Source organism: Oncorhynchus kisutch, linkage group LG29, assembly GCF_002021735.2.
Source record: "Oncorhynchus kisutch isolate 150728-3 linkage group LG29, Okis_V2, whole genome shotgun sequence".
NCBI lineage: Eukaryota > Metazoa > Chordata > Actinopteri > Salmoniformes > Salmonidae > Oncorhynchus > Oncorhynchus kisutch.
Genome location: NC_034202.2, coordinates 28,058,831 through 28,072,044, shown reverse-complemented (window position 1 = coordinate 28,072,044; position 13,214 = coordinate 28,058,831). Strand labels below are relative to the sequence as shown.

The following is a 13,214-nucleotide window of genomic DNA, read 5'->3' as shown; positions in this document are numbered from 1 at the left end:
AATAGATATGCCTTATTTAGGGACTTGATAGCATAGGGGTGAATAGATATGCCTTATTTAGGGACTTGATAGCATAGGGGTGAATAGATATGCCTTATTTAGGGACTTGATAGCATAGGGGTGAATAGATATGCCTTATTTAGGGACTTGATAGCATAGGGGTGAATAGATATGCCTTATTTAGGGACTTGATAGCATAGGGGTGAATAGATATGCCTTATTTAGGGACTTGATAGCAAAGGGGTGAATAGATATGCCTTATTTAGGGACTTGATAGCATAGGGGTGAATAGATATGCCTTATTTAGGGACTTGATAGCATAGGGGTGAATAGATATGCCTTATTTAGGGACTTGATAGCATAGGGGTGAATAGATATGCCTTATTTAGGGACTTGATAGCATAGGGGTGAATAGATATGCCTTATTTAGGGACTTGATAGCATAGGGGTGAATAGATATGCCTTATTTAGGGACTTGATAGCAAGGGGTGAATAGATATGCCTTATTTAGGGACTTGATAGCAAGGGGTGAATAGATATGCCTTATTTAGGGACTTGATAGCATAGGGGTGAATAGATATGCCTTATTTAGGGACTTGATAGCATAGGGGTGAATAGATATGCCTTATTTAGGGACTTGATAGCATAGGGGTGAATAGATATGCCTTATTTAGGGACTTGATAGCATAGGGGTGAATAGATATGCCTTATTTAGGGACTTGATAGCATAGGGTGAGTAGATATGCCTTATTTAGGGACTTGATAGCCAAAGGGGTGAATAGATATGCCTTATTTAGGGACTTGATAGCCAAAGGGGTGAATAGATATGCCTTATTTAGGGACTTGATAGCAAAGGGGTGAATAGATATGCCTTATTTAGGACTTGATAGCAAAGGGGTGAATAGATATGCCTTATTTAGGGACTTGGATAGCATAGGGGTGAATAGATATGCCTTATTTAGGACTTGATAGCATAGGGGTGAATAGATATGCCTTATTTAGGACTTGATAGCAAAGGGGTGAATAGATATGCCCTTATTTAGGGACTTGATAGCAAAGGGGTGAATAGATATGCCTTATTTAGGGACTTGATAGCAAAGGGGGTGAATAGATATGCCTTATTTAGGGACTTGATAGCAAAGGGGTGAATAGATATGCCTTATTTAGGGACTTGATAGCAAAGGGGTGAATAGATATGCCTTATTTAGGGACTTGATAGCAAAGGGGTGAATAGATATGCCTTATTTAGGGACTTGATAGCAAAGGGGTGAATAGATATGCCTTATTTAGGGACTTGATAGCAAAGGGGTGAATAGATATGCCTTATTTAGGGACTTGATAGCATAGGGGTGAATAGATATGCCTTATTTAGGGACTTGATAGCATAGGGGTGAATAGATATGCCTTATTTAGGGACTTGATAGCAAAGGGGTGAATAGATATGCCTTATTTAGGGACTTGATAGCAAGGGGTGAATAGATATGCCTTATTTAGGGACTTGATAGCAAAGGGGTGAATAGATATGCCTTATTTAGGGACTTGATAGCATAGGGGTGAATAGATATGCCTTATTTAGGGACTTGATAGCAAAGGGGTGAATATATATGCCTTATTAGGGACTTGATAGCAAAGGGGTGAATAGATATGCCTTATTAGGGACTTGATAGCAAAGGGGTGAATAGATATGCCTTATTTAGGGACTTGATAGCAAGGGGGGTGAATAGATATGCCTTATTTAGGACTTGATAGCATAGGGGTGAATAGATATGCCTTATTTAGGGACTTGATAGCATAGGGGTGAATAGATATGCCTTATTTAGGGACTTGATAGCAAAGGGGTGAATAGATATGCCTTATTTAGGGACTTGATAGCAAAGGGGTGAATAGATATGCCTTATTTAGGGACTTGATAGCATAGGGGTGAATAGATATGCCTTATTTAGGGACTTGATAGCAAAGGGGTGAATAGATATGCCTTATTTAGGGACTTGATAGCATAGGGGTGAATAGATATGCCTTATTTAGGGACTTGATAGCAAAGGGGTGAATAGATATGCCTTATTTAGGGACTTGATAGCAAAGGGGTGAATAGATATGCCTTATTTAGGGACTTGATAGCATAGGGGTGAATAGATATGCCTTATTTAGGGACTTGATAGCAAAGGGGTGAATAGATATGCCTTATTTAGGGACTTGATAGCATAGGGGTGAATAGATATGCCTTATTTAGGGACTTGATAGCAAAGGGGTGAATAGATATGCCTTATTTAGGGACTTGATAGCAAAGGGGTGAATAGATATGCCTTATTTAGGGACTTGATAGCAAAGGGGTGAATAGATATGCCTTATTTAGGGACTTGATAGCATAGGGGTGAATAGATATGCCTTATTTAGGGACTTGATAGCATAGGGGTGAATAGATATGCCTTATTTAGGGACTTGATAGCATAGGGGTGAATAGATATGCCTTATTTAGGGACTTGATAGCAAAGGGGTGAATAGATATGCCTTATTTAGGGACTTGATAGCATAGGGGTGAATAGATATGCCTTATTTAGGGACTTGATAGCAAAGGGGTGAATAGATATGCCTTATTTAGGGACTTGATAGCATAGGGGTGAATAGATATGCCTTATTTAGGGACTTGATAGCAAAGGGGTGAATAGATATGCCTTATTTAGGGACTTGATAGCAAAGGGGTGAATAGATATGCCTTATTTAGGGACTTGATAGCAAAGGGGTGAATAGATATGCCTTATTTAGGGACTTGATAGCAAAGGGGTGAATAGATATGCCTTATTTAGGGACTTGATAGCAAAGGGGTGAATAGATATGCCTTATTTAGGGACTTGATAGCAAAGGGGTGAATAGATATGCCTTATTTAGGGACTTGATAGCATAGGGGTGAATAGATATGCCTTATTTAGGGACTTGATAGCATAGGGGTGAATAGATATGCCTTATTTAGGGACTTGATAGCATAGGGGTGAATAGATATGCCCTTATTTAGGGACTTGATAGCAAAGGGGTGAATAGATATGCCTTATTTAGGGACTTGATAGCATAGGGGTGAATAGATATGCCTTATTTAGGGACTTGATAGCATAGGGGTGAATAGATATGCCTTATTTAGGGACTTGATAGCATAGGGGTGAATAGATATGCCTTATTTAGGGACTTGATAGCATAGGGGTGAATAGATATGCCTTATTTAGGGACTTGATAGCATAGGGGTGAATAGATATGCCTTATTTAGGGACTTGATAGCATAGGGGTGAATAGATATGCCTTATTTAGGGACTTGATAGCATAGGAGTGAATAGATATGCCTTATTTAGGGACTTGATAGCATAGGGGTGAATAGATATGCCTTATTTAGGGACTTGATAGCATAGGGGTGAATAGATATGCCTTATTTAGGGACTTGATAGCAAAGGGGTGAATAGATATGCCTTATTTAGGGACTTGATAGCAAAGGGGTGAATAGATATGCCTTATTTAGGGACTTGATAGCAAAGGGGTGAATAGATATGCCTTATTTAGGGACTTGATAGCAAAGGGGTGAATAGATATGCCTTATTTAGGGACTTGATAGCAAAGGGGTGAATAGATATGCCTTATTTAGGGACTTGATAGCAAAGGGGTGAATAGATATGCCTTATTTAGGGACTTGATAGCAAAGGGGTGAATAGATATGCCTTATTTAGGGACTTGATAGCATAGGGGTGAATAGATATGCCTTATTTAGGGACTTGATAGCATAGGGGTGAATAGATATGCCTTATTTAGGGACTTGATAGCAAAGGGGTGAATAGATATGCCTTATTTAGGGACTTGATAGCATAGGGGTGAATAGATATGCCTTATTTAGGGACTTGATAGCATAGGGGTGAATAGATATGCCTTATTTAGGGACTTGATAGCATAGGGGTGAATAGATATGCCTTATTTAGGGACTTGATAGCATAGGGGTGAATAGATATGCCTTATTTAGGGACTTGATAGCATAGGGGTGAATAGATATGCCTTATTTAGGGACTTGATAGCATAGGGGTGAATAGATATGCCTTATTTAGGGACTTGATAGCATAGGGGTGAATAGATATGCCTTATTTAGGGACTTGATAGCAAAGGGGTGAATAGATATGCCTTATTTAGGGACTTGATAGCATAGGGGTGAATAGATATGCCTTATTTAGGGACTTGATAGCATAGGGGTGAATAGATATGCCTTATTTAGGGACTTGATAGCATAGGGGTGAATAGATATGCCTTATTTAGGGACTTGATAGCAAAGGGGTGAATAGATATGCCTTATTTAGGGACTTGATAGCATAGGGGTGAATAGATATGCCTTATTTAGGGACTTGATAGCATAGGGGTGAATAGATATGCCTTATTTAGGGACTTGATAGCATAGGGGTGAATAGATATGCCTTATTTAGGGACTTGATAGCATAGGGGTGAATAGATATGCCTTATTTAGGGACTTGATAGCATAGGGGTGAATAGATATGCCTTATTTAGGGACTTGATAGCATAGGGGTGAATAGATATGCCTTATTTAGGGACTTGATAGCATAGGGGTGAATAGATATGCCTTATTTAGGGACTTGATAGCAAAGGGGTGAATAGATATGCCTTATTTAGGGACTTGATAGCATAGGGGTGAATAGATATGCCTTATTTAGGGACTTGATAGCATAGGGGTGAATAGATATGCCTTATTTAGGGACTTGATAGCATAGGGGTGAATAGATATGCCTTATTTAGGGACTTGATAGCAAAGGGGTGAATAGATATGCCTTATTTAGGGACTTGATAGCATAGGGGTGAATAGATATGCCTTATTTAGGGACTTGATAGCATAGGGGTGAATAGATATGCCTTATTTAGGGACTTGATAGCAAAGGGGTGAATAGATATGCCTTATTTAGGGACTTGATAGCAAAGGGGTGAATAGATATGCCTTATTTAGGGACTTGATAGCAAAGGGGTGAATAGATATGCCTTATTTAGGGACTTGATAGCATAGGGGTGAATAGATATGCCTTATTTAGGGACTTGATAGCAAAGGGGTGAATAGATATGCCTTATTTAGGGACTTGATAGCATAGGGGTGAATAGATATGCCTTATTTAGGGACTTGATAGCATAGGGGTGAATAGATATGCCTTATTTAGGGACTTGATAGCATAGGGGTGAATAGATATGCACGCACCACTTTTCACTTGTATTTTTATTTGTTTGTTTTTTAAACAAGTCATTTTTTTCACTTCATCAATTTGGACTATTGTGTCCATTACATGAAATCCAAATATAAATCCATTTATATTACAGATTGTAATGCAAAAAAATAGGAAAAACGCCAAGGGGGATGAATACTTTTGCAAGGCACTGTAGTCAATTGGATTCCTTTAACAAGGGTTTCTTTAACTTTGGCGAAATCTGTGCAGTAGGGAAACAGCATTAAGGTGGATTGGATAGGAGAAAGAGGCAAGCGAAAATTCAGTCAAGAAACAAATAAGTATCGCTGTTCTGACGTATTTGTTTATGAGGACAACATTACTGCGTTCCTGGATACATGATTTCTGGTGATCTGAATATGAAAGCAGTGCTCTGTATGTGAAGTCTGAGGTTTATGTGAAATCATGACATAGTTAGAGATGAGCGATGCCACGCCTTTATTTGCTCAGATGGTCTTTGAAGATGTTCAGGTTCGGTTCCAGGCATAAGCGGTCGCTTCGGACCCCCGGATGTTAAAATATATTTTTAAGAAATGAGTCAGGGTCTAAACTTACAATTGAGAGTAAGAATAGTAGAATACACAATGTGTAATTTTTTACAATTTGGATGTGCATCAGCAGTTTTTCTCTTGTTATGTCTCTCACTGACAGTCCTCAATTGGCCATGTCAGCTGACAATGTTAGACTGGTAGTTACTCTAGCCAGCTATCAAAACTTGTAGTAATCGGACAGATACCGACCGGGCCCACATTCATTTTCGAAGTCATTCTCACACATTAATCATATTAACACGGCATAAGTCATTAAAGAATGTGTAGAATTGCAGGAAATGTACGATAAAATTGCAAGGTTTTCTTTCCGATCCATGGCAAAATGTGTAGAATTGCAGAAAACATAATTAAAACTGCAATATTTTCTCTACGTTCCATGGAAAAATGTGTAGATTTGCATGAAATTAACTCAAACTTACTTGACCCAATCAAATTGCTTAGGGCCCCCAAAAGGATAGAGCTGGCCCTGCAGATGTTTGATATTAGTATAGTGTTTTTAAAGCTATACTGTTGAAATTGACTGACATTCTGCAATTTTATCCCAGCATAAAAACATTAGATTACATTAGATTAAACAAAATCAAAACAACTCTGAGAAAAGTGAATGTCCCACCAAAAGAACAAGAAAGCACAAACATACTAGTCTCCCATACCCTGTAAGCTACTGTCTCGGAGTGTGAGGTGAGCAGAGGGCTTCTGATGCCCTGCAGAACTGACGGGCTTGGTTCTGGGCTGGGCACTGGGCTCTGAAAAGGAGCATAGCAGTGAGAGAACAGTAGCACCAGGAGTGGATATTAGATAGATAAGATATGCTATAATGATGATGATGACTGATGGATGGATGATTACCTGGAACGGCGTGTTTTGCAATAATGTTTTCTGTCACCTGAAAGACAAAAACCCTTTTTAAGATGTGGCATAGAGCTCAATAGAGAACACACAGCATAGGATTGAGTATAGTACAGCCTATCTATGACATGCAGTGCAGCATTCCTCTTGAGCAATCCAATTCTTTGTAATTCCAATTTCATGCTGAACACAATTTCTTTCTTTTTTTTTACAAGCTCTTTTGACAAAGTCAAGAGGGTACACATTTTATTGGGACCTGGATACATCCCAGTAAATTATCTCACTCCCTAGATTTCATGGAAAAACTCAAGGAGGCGACAGACCAGATGTGCGACTGCCTCAATTGGTTTTTCAACTGAAATAATGAAAAACAGCTGTGCTCTTTGAAGATGAATCATCATGCACTCTCAAATGCTACTCCCACCCACCCCTTGATCAGGATCTACACTACCGTTCAAAAGTTTGGGGTCACTTAGTAATGTCCTTGTTTTCCATGAAAACATACATGAAACGAGTTGCAAAATGAATAAGAAATATAGTCAAGACATTGACAAGGTTATAAATAATGATTTTTAATTGAAATAATAATTGTGTCCTTCAAACTTTGCTTCGTCAAAGAATCCTCCATTTGCAGAAATTACAGCCCTGCAGACCTTTGGCATTCTAGTTGTCAATTTGTTGAGGTAATCTGAAGAGATTTCACCCCATACTTCCTGAAGCACCTCCCACAAGTTGGATTGGCTTGATGGGCACCTCTTACGTACCATAAGGTGAAGCTGCTCCCACAACAGCTCAATAGGGTTGAGATCCGGTGACCGTGCTGGCCACTCCATTATAGACAGAATACCAGCTGACTGCTTCTTCCCTAAATAGTTCTTGTATAGTTTGGAGCTGTGCTCTGGGTCATTGTCCTGTTGTAGGAGGAAATTGGCTCCAATTAAGGGCCGTCCACAGGGTATAGCATGGCATTGCAAAACAGAGTGTACAAACCCTGTACAAATCTCCCACTTTACCACCATCAAAGCACCCCCAGACCATCACATTGCCTCCACCATGCTTGACGGATGGCGTCAAGCACTCCTCCAGCATCTTTAAATTTTTTCTGCGTCTAACGAATGTTCTTCTTTCTGATCCGAACACCTCAAACTTACATTAGTCTGTCCATAACACTTTTTTTCCAATCTCACTCTGTCCGGTGTCTGTGTTCTTTTGCCCATCTTAATCTTTTCTTTTTATTGGCCAGTCTGAGATATGGCTTTTTCTTTGCAACTCTGCCTAGAAGGCCAGCATCCCGGAATCGACCCTTCACTGTTGACGTTGAGACCGGTGTTTTGCGGGTACTATTTAATGAAGCTGCCAGTTGAAGACTTGTGAGGCATCTGTTTCTCAAACTAGACAATCAAATGTACTTGCCTATTGCTCAGTTGTGCACCGGGGCCTCCCACTCCTCTTTCTATTCTGGTTAGAGCCAGTTTGCTCTGTTCTGTGAAGGGAGTAGTACACAGCATTGTACGAGATCTTCAGTTTCTTGGCAATTTCTCACATGGAATAGCCTTCATTTCTCAGAACAAGAATAGACTGACGAGTTTCAGAAGAAAGTTCTTTGCTTCTGGCCATTTTGAGCCTGTAATCGGACCCACAAGTGCTGATGCTCCAGATACTCAGCTAGTCCTAAAGAAGGCCAGTTTTATTGCTTCTTTAATCAGAACATCAGTTTTCAGCTGTCCTAACATAATTGCAAAAGGGTTTTCTAATGATCAATTAGCCTTTTAAAATTATGAAGTTGAATTAGCTAACACAACGTGCCATTGGAACACAGGAGTGATGGTTGCTGACAATGGGCCTCTGTACACCTATGTAGATATTCCATAAAATAATCTTCCGTTTCCAGCTACAATAGTCATTTACAACATTAACAATGTCTACACTGTATTTCTGATCAATTTGATGTTATTTTAATGGACAATTTAAAAAAAAAATCTTTCACAAACACGGACATTTCTAAGTGACCCCAAACTTTTGAACGGTAGCTTCCTGCCATCCAGGACCTATATAATAGGCGGTGTCAGAGGAAAGCCCATAAAATTGTCAGAGACTCCAGTCACCTAAGTTATAGACTGTTTTCTCTGCTACCGCATGGCAAGCGGTACCAGAGCGCCAAGTCTAGGTCTAAAAGGCTCCTCAACAGCTTCTACCCCCAAGCCATAAGACTGCTGAACAATTAATACAATTGTTCAGTATATAGCCTCATTATTGTTATTCTTATTGTGTTACTTTTTATTTTACTCTACTTGGTAAATATTTTCTTAACTCTTCTTGAACTGCACTGTTGGTTAAGGGCTTGTAAGTAAGCATTTCACGGTAAAGTCTACACTTGGTGTATTCGGCACGTGTGACAAATAAAGTTTGATTTGATTCGATTTATTTGACGTGTGACAGAAAGAGACCATGATGGATGATTCTTACAGCTTTACCTAATTAGTGAAGAATTTGTTCTTAACTTACTTGCCTAGAAAGGTTAAATAAATAAAACCTTTTTTTTGGTGGTTTTTAAAGATCAAGTGAAATTCATGTGGTTTGTCCGTAAGAGTAAACTAGAGAATCGAGTATGATGCAATGTGGACCATTGGAAGAGGAAAGCTGGAGAGGAGCTTTGTCTGATATTTGGGTTTAAGCTGGGGTTAGACCTCCATTAACAACCATGCATCAGAGAGGAAGCTGATGTACGTAAGGTTCTGAAGTATTCCATCACTGGACTAAGCTCTGAGATCAGAAACGTCAACACAGCATGTTACGAGTAAGGCAAAAGTGAATGCTATTATAACTCTCTCCCTTGTTAGGAATTCCATCACCATGTGTATGTAGTACTTCTACAAACATCGTCGGTATTTCAATAGTTTGTAATGAACAAATGTTCATGTAAAAAACTATGACTGTGTAACTGAGACATTGACAGTTAAGCTCCTGCAGCCCTCCCACTCAAACACATTATGGATGACAGAGTGGGTCCAAGAATTGGATTACCCACTGGGCACACTGGTTGAATCAATGTTTCCTCGTCATTTCAATGGAATTACGCTGAACCAACGTGAAACAGACGTTGAACTGACGTCTGTGCCCAGTGGGCGGGTTTTAACGGCAACTCAGATCAATTCAAACCTGTCGTAGAACAAAGATATACATCATGGCAGCATCAAACAGCAGGTGGTACCCACCTTGGTGACATAGGCCCTTATTCCCTGGGCCAGTTTGATGCAGGGCTCCCCAAACAGTTGAACCAGAGACTCCGGTATCTCCTGGTCTTTCTCCAGGGCATTAAGGAGCCCCAGGCAACGTAACTCCTCAGCCACCCCTTGACTCCTCACCTGCACAGCACAACCCACACAGGACAGGGATAAGTAGGTATCTTTGTCTGTTTCTGTATTAGAGGACAAGGATGCAACTACTTTGTTTTGGGTTTACCCCATAAAAAATATAGACCTAGTATCGCCATAACATCTGTGATGTAATTCTTTTAAATATTATTGTTCTATTTTCAAAGGATTAACTAACAGGCTTGATGGCACAGACCACAAAGAGTGTGCTGCGTTTAAAAAAAATACTATATATTATATATACTATATAAATACTATATATAAATACTTCCTGACTGATGTCTTGTTGCTTCAATACATCCACATAATGTTCCTTCTCATGATGCCATCTATTTTGTGAAGTGCACCAGTTCCTCCTGCAGCAAAGCACCCCCACATCATGATGCTGCCACCGCTGTGCTTCACGGTTGGGATGGTGTTCTTTCACTTACAAGCCTCCCCCTTTTTCCTCCAAACATTATGATGATCATTATGGCCAAACAGTTCCATTTTTGTTTCATCAGACCAGAGGACATTTCTCCAAAAAGTACGATCGTTGTCCCCATGTGCAGTTGCAAACCGTAGTCTGGCTTTTTTTTATGACAGGTTTGGAGCAGTGGCTTCTTCCTTGCTGAGTGGGCCTTTCAGGTTATGTCGATATAGGACTCGTTTTACTGTGGATATAGATAATTTTGTCCCTGTTTCCTCCAGCATCTTCACAGGGTCCTTTGCTGTTGTTCTGGGATTGATTTGCACTTTTCGCACCAAAGTACGTTAATCTCTAGGAGACAGAACGCGTCTCCTTCCTGAGCGGTATGATGGTTGCGTGGTCCCATGGTGTTTATACTTGCGTACTATTGTTTGTACAGATGAACGTGGTGCCTTCAGGCATTTGGAAATTGCTCCCAAGGATGAACCAGACATCCACAGTTACAGCTCCAATTGACTCAAATGATGTCAATTAGCCTATCAGAAGCTTCTAAAGCAATGACATAATTTTCTGGAATTTTCCAAGCTGTTTAAAGGCACAGTCAACTTAGTGTATGTTGTGTATGTAAACTTCTGACCCACTGGAATTGTGATAAGGTGTTGAAATAAGTGAAAGTGATAAGTGAAATAATCTTTCTGGAAACAATTGTTGGGAAAATGATCCGTGTCATGCACAAAGTAGATGTCCTAAACGACTTGCCAAAACGATAGTTTGTTGACAAGAAATTTGTGGAGTGGTTGAAAAACGAGTTTTAATGACTCCAACCTAAGTGTATGTAAACTTCTGACTTCCACTGTATTGACGTGTGCTGTGCTGTTAGTCACACTGCTGCAGTTGTACTTTTCCCAACACGATAACAACAAATGGCAAACATTCCCAGAAAGGTGTTTTTGCGTTTTGATAGGTAATGCAGTACAAGATCAGTCATGTACATGATTTGATTGCTCTGCTTGGGTGCAAGTGAAACAACACCTTTCCATGCCCCCATTGCCAACACCTCAGAACTTAGCTGACTCTAAACTTGGCAGCTTTTGTAACTTTGTACAATACTTAATACATTGTTAGTCAGGCCTTATGCTAAAGTTTGACATAGCATTGAGTTGCAGTGTACTACAAATTCCTTTCCTCTCAACTAGTATTTGCCTGGTGACTACCAGTTTCGTAAACTTTAATTGTTACTTCCAATGTGAGTGTTTTTTTCCCTGGGGGATGTGGTTAATTTGGATTTGTGTCTTCCACCCCAACTCATATTAGTGACTCACTGGCTCTTTGTTTAATGCTGCTAAAACAGGCTCTGCCATCATTGTAACAATCCAATGCCAGACTACAGAAAGAGGAGAATTTGACCCATGTAATTAGTACACTGATTAGACCTGACAGCTCCAGACTACATTGATTATTACAGTCATATTAAACAACATCCAATTACAACGTCTTCAGTGTATGCTGATACTTTACGTAGACAGATTTGACTTTTAATCAGCAGGTATCATACAATCTACATGGGAAAGTGTACTGTCTTTATAAGTACGCATTATAGTTCTGATTAGGAGGTGAAGAATAATGTAGCCTACTGTATGTGTATTTATTATCTGTAGCTAGAATACTGCTTTTTTAGAGTACTTGTAACAGGTTTATATAGGGTAGTTAGTTCATATACTCTTAATTATTAGATACGTGTTATTTTATTGGCAGACTGATTTGCATCACCCCAAGAAGACTCTATAGGCAACTACATACTTAATAAATGTTTCTATGCATGCACTCTGAATGTGTTGGCATAACTTTCTTGACTGGAGAACCAGCTGTGAGCTGAAAAAAAGAGAGCCTAAACAGAAGTTTTCTGGTTGTCATGCGAACATCAGCTGTTTTGTCAAAGAAAACGCCTTACCTGAGCAACTGACATGTTCAAGAAGACGAGGAGTCCAGTTGTCGAAGCTACTTGCAGTACAACCACGACAATAACGATCATTGGGATCCATAACTTTGACTTGACGTCTCGTCGACTGTTTGATGCGGCCATGATATGTCTTTGTTCAACGACAGGTCTGAATTGATATCGAGTTGCCATAAAATACAATTGGTGGATGAGGGGGGGCACCAACTCCGTCATCCATAACACTGTCAATATTTTCTCTGTTGAGTGGGAGGGCTGCAAGGGCTAAACTGTCCAAATTCAACATCGCCCACGTGTCATTGTTGCCGAACACAAAGGCTTTTTTTCCCTGAGCGTTTTTATACAAATCTCCCGTGGGAAGATTCTGTAGCCTATAGCCTGCTACAAGTACTCGGTTTTCTAATTTGAACAGTCAACCTCACTATTTTAATTGGCTCTAATGCTATATGTTTGGATCTGCTTTTTGCAAATAGGTAGGCTAAGTTTGACATGGTTGGTTTATTGATGCTTGATTTGTGTTCATCTAAAATGTAGCCTGTTTTTGTGGTCCTACGTGTTCAGTAGGATATTGATATTGAGCTTTATTTGTAACACTCAAAGGCTCACATTCCCTCAGATAGAGTGAGAAGAAGACATTTTGTCTGTCCACAAACCAAACTGGCAGTCCCCAATTTCCTCACTGGTCCAGTAGACTCTTAGCTGCAGACCTAATCTTTCAGGACCCTCATCTCTCAGGCTCCTCTCTATACTGCCACCTACTGGAGACCTCATCTATCAGGCCCTTCCCCTAAACTCTCAAACCCCTCTGATGAACCCCCTATTTAAATT

The 13,214-nt window shown here is 39.8% G+C and overlaps 1 protein-coding gene across 1 annotated transcript in view; it reads right to left on the bottom strand.

Moving 5' to 3' along the window:
• The window catches only part of LOC109873648 (tumor necrosis factor ligand superfamily member 10), a 28,578-nt gene extending 15,745 nt beyond the window's left edge, over positions 1-12,833 (bottom strand). The window contains exons 1-4 of the mRNA XM_020465290.2: positions 12,381-12,833; positions 9,862-10,011; positions 6,647-6,683; positions 6,451-6,543 (exon numbers count right to left, since the gene is read on the bottom strand). Of these exons, the coding sequence (XP_020320879.1) occupies positions 6,451-6,543; positions 6,647-6,683; positions 9,862-10,011; positions 12,381-12,602 (502 nt within the window). The 5' untranslated portion in view covers positions 12,603-12,833. The remainder of the gene's footprint in view (positions 1-6,450; positions 6,544-6,646; positions 6,684-9,861; positions 10,012-12,380) is intronic.
• Between the last annotated feature and the right edge of the window lie 381 nt (positions 12,834-13,214).